General features: G+C 41.0%; 1 protein-coding gene across 1 annotated transcript in view; it reads right to left on the reverse strand.

The window, feature by feature from the left end:
- Positions 1-1,487, reverse strand: part of LOC108550646 (uncharacterized oxidoreductase YjmC) — a 3,422-nt gene extending 1,935 nt beyond the window's left edge. Inside the window, exon 1 of the mRNA XM_017904423.1 lies at positions 455-1,487. Coding sequence (XP_017759912.1) covers positions 455-796 — 342 coding nt within the window. The 5' untranslated portion in view covers positions 797-1,487. The remainder of the gene's footprint in view (positions 1-454) is intronic.
- Between the last annotated feature and the right edge of the window lie 361 nt (positions 1,488-1,848).

Genomic DNA, 1,848 nt, shown 5'->3' on the forward strand with positions numbered 1-1,848 from the left:
GTAGTAGGTATAAATCTTTCCCGCGGCGCCGCTGTTCAATTACTATGCCTTTCATTACACGACGATGCCTTTATAGTAACTCCATTGGTCTATTCTTGTTTCTTTAAAAAAAGACGGCGTGGTTGATATTTTTGTGATTTCAAGATCAAAGACAACTTGACTCAATATTCGCCGGGTATTCTTAACGAGCAAAAAATAGACATATTTCTCAAAATTGTTGTCTTGCTTTTATCATGTCTCTGACTTCGTTAGAATTTCAGTGATGCGTAATAAAATGTATCCGAGCATTGTGATCCCTCTGACGCACATTGACCTCGCAACAACTGTGTTGCTAGTTGATTAAACGAACAATTAAAACGCGGCACGCCTTTAATCTCAGCGAATATTTAAACGTCGATGAAGATCGAATGCAAAGAAACACAGTTCCGTCACCGGAAGATAAGATTCGTCGTACCTGAAAATCGGTTAGGATCTCCGGCCTCGCGGTAGGATTAGCCATCCCATCCTTGATATCCTGCACGTACATTTGCATTCTGTTCATTCCATGGCTAAAGTGGCCGCTGTAGTCGGCGGTCATCAGATGATGGCCAACGATGTACCCATCCTCAGGTGTCGTTCCAGCCTTGCACATACACTGGGAAATGAACCTGATCACCTCCTCTTTAGGAACCACCATCTGCTCGATACGCTGACTAGATGCTAGCCTCTCTGTTGACCATCCGAATTTCAACGAATTTTGCAGTAACTTCGACACACCCTGGGAGCTAGCCAGAAGACCTCTCTTCACAGACGACATTATTTTTTCTGTCGGGCGACTTGCCCGTGATAAACGACGATGGACCAATCAACTCGAATCTCTCCTTTAATTCTCTTTTTTTTTATCGATAACCAGGCCAAATCGCCGAATTAGTTATACATTCGAAGCAATGTATGTCACGCTGATTGGCAGACGGTAAAAATTTCATCGACCTAGGTTATCAACCGTTATCACGACCGACTTTAGGAGATCCTCGTTATCGCGAATTGATGTTCTCGGATGTTGTTTCAAACGGGGTTGAGTTTAATTTTAAACTGCGTATTTTTTCTTCCAGATTACTTCTTCTCCCTCTTTCTTTGGCCATGCAGAACTCGTGTGATAGTTTAGTCTCGCCTCGACGCGTGCGCGTTTGAATTTGCCGCGTCGCGAAATTCTTGCCAGACGCCGCTTCTTGATCTGTTAATGCGTACCGTTCGTTAAGGATCTTCTGCAATCGATGCAACTACCTATCCACAGGTAAGATTCTTCTTCGAGACGTTCGAGTTTGGTCGCAAAAATGTTTCAATTATCGCGTATGTACGTGTACACCTAGTGATCCATGGAACACACGGTAACTTTCTCGGATCGAACGGAGCACGGTGTATCTGCTTTGTGTCTTCACTGCTTACGTCACCTGTTTGTACATATTGGCTAGACTGACTGACGTCGATCAAGCGGGAATATTTAAACATCGAAATGATTATCGGATAACTTTTTTATTCTTTTCTTCGTCTTTAAAAATATTTTTATCGTGTTTCATCTATGAGAAGTATATCGATTTAGCTGGAAGCTGCATCTTTGAACACAAAGAATACTTTTTCTTTTTTCTTCTCATTTCCATTTTTTCTTTGCAACTCGACTGGCGCCCTTTTCGTTTTTCTTTTTTTTTTTTATTGCATTTTCAAGGGTTTATGCTGTGAAAATATTTAATTCAAAGAGTTACTCTTACTTACTTACGAAGAGTTATTTTTATTACAGCATAGACACCATGATCAAAAATTAAATTGCCCGCGGAAAAGAAAATATCCATTTTGCAAAATTATAGTCAATGC

The sequence above is a fragment of the Eufriesea mexicana genome, unplaced genomic scaffold, assembly GCF_001483705.2.
Source record: "Eufriesea mexicana isolate 0111107269 unplaced genomic scaffold, ASM148370v2 scaffold2888, whole genome shotgun sequence".
Taxonomy (NCBI): Eukaryota; Metazoa; Arthropoda; class Insecta; order Hymenoptera; family Apidae; genus Eufriesea; species Eufriesea mexicana.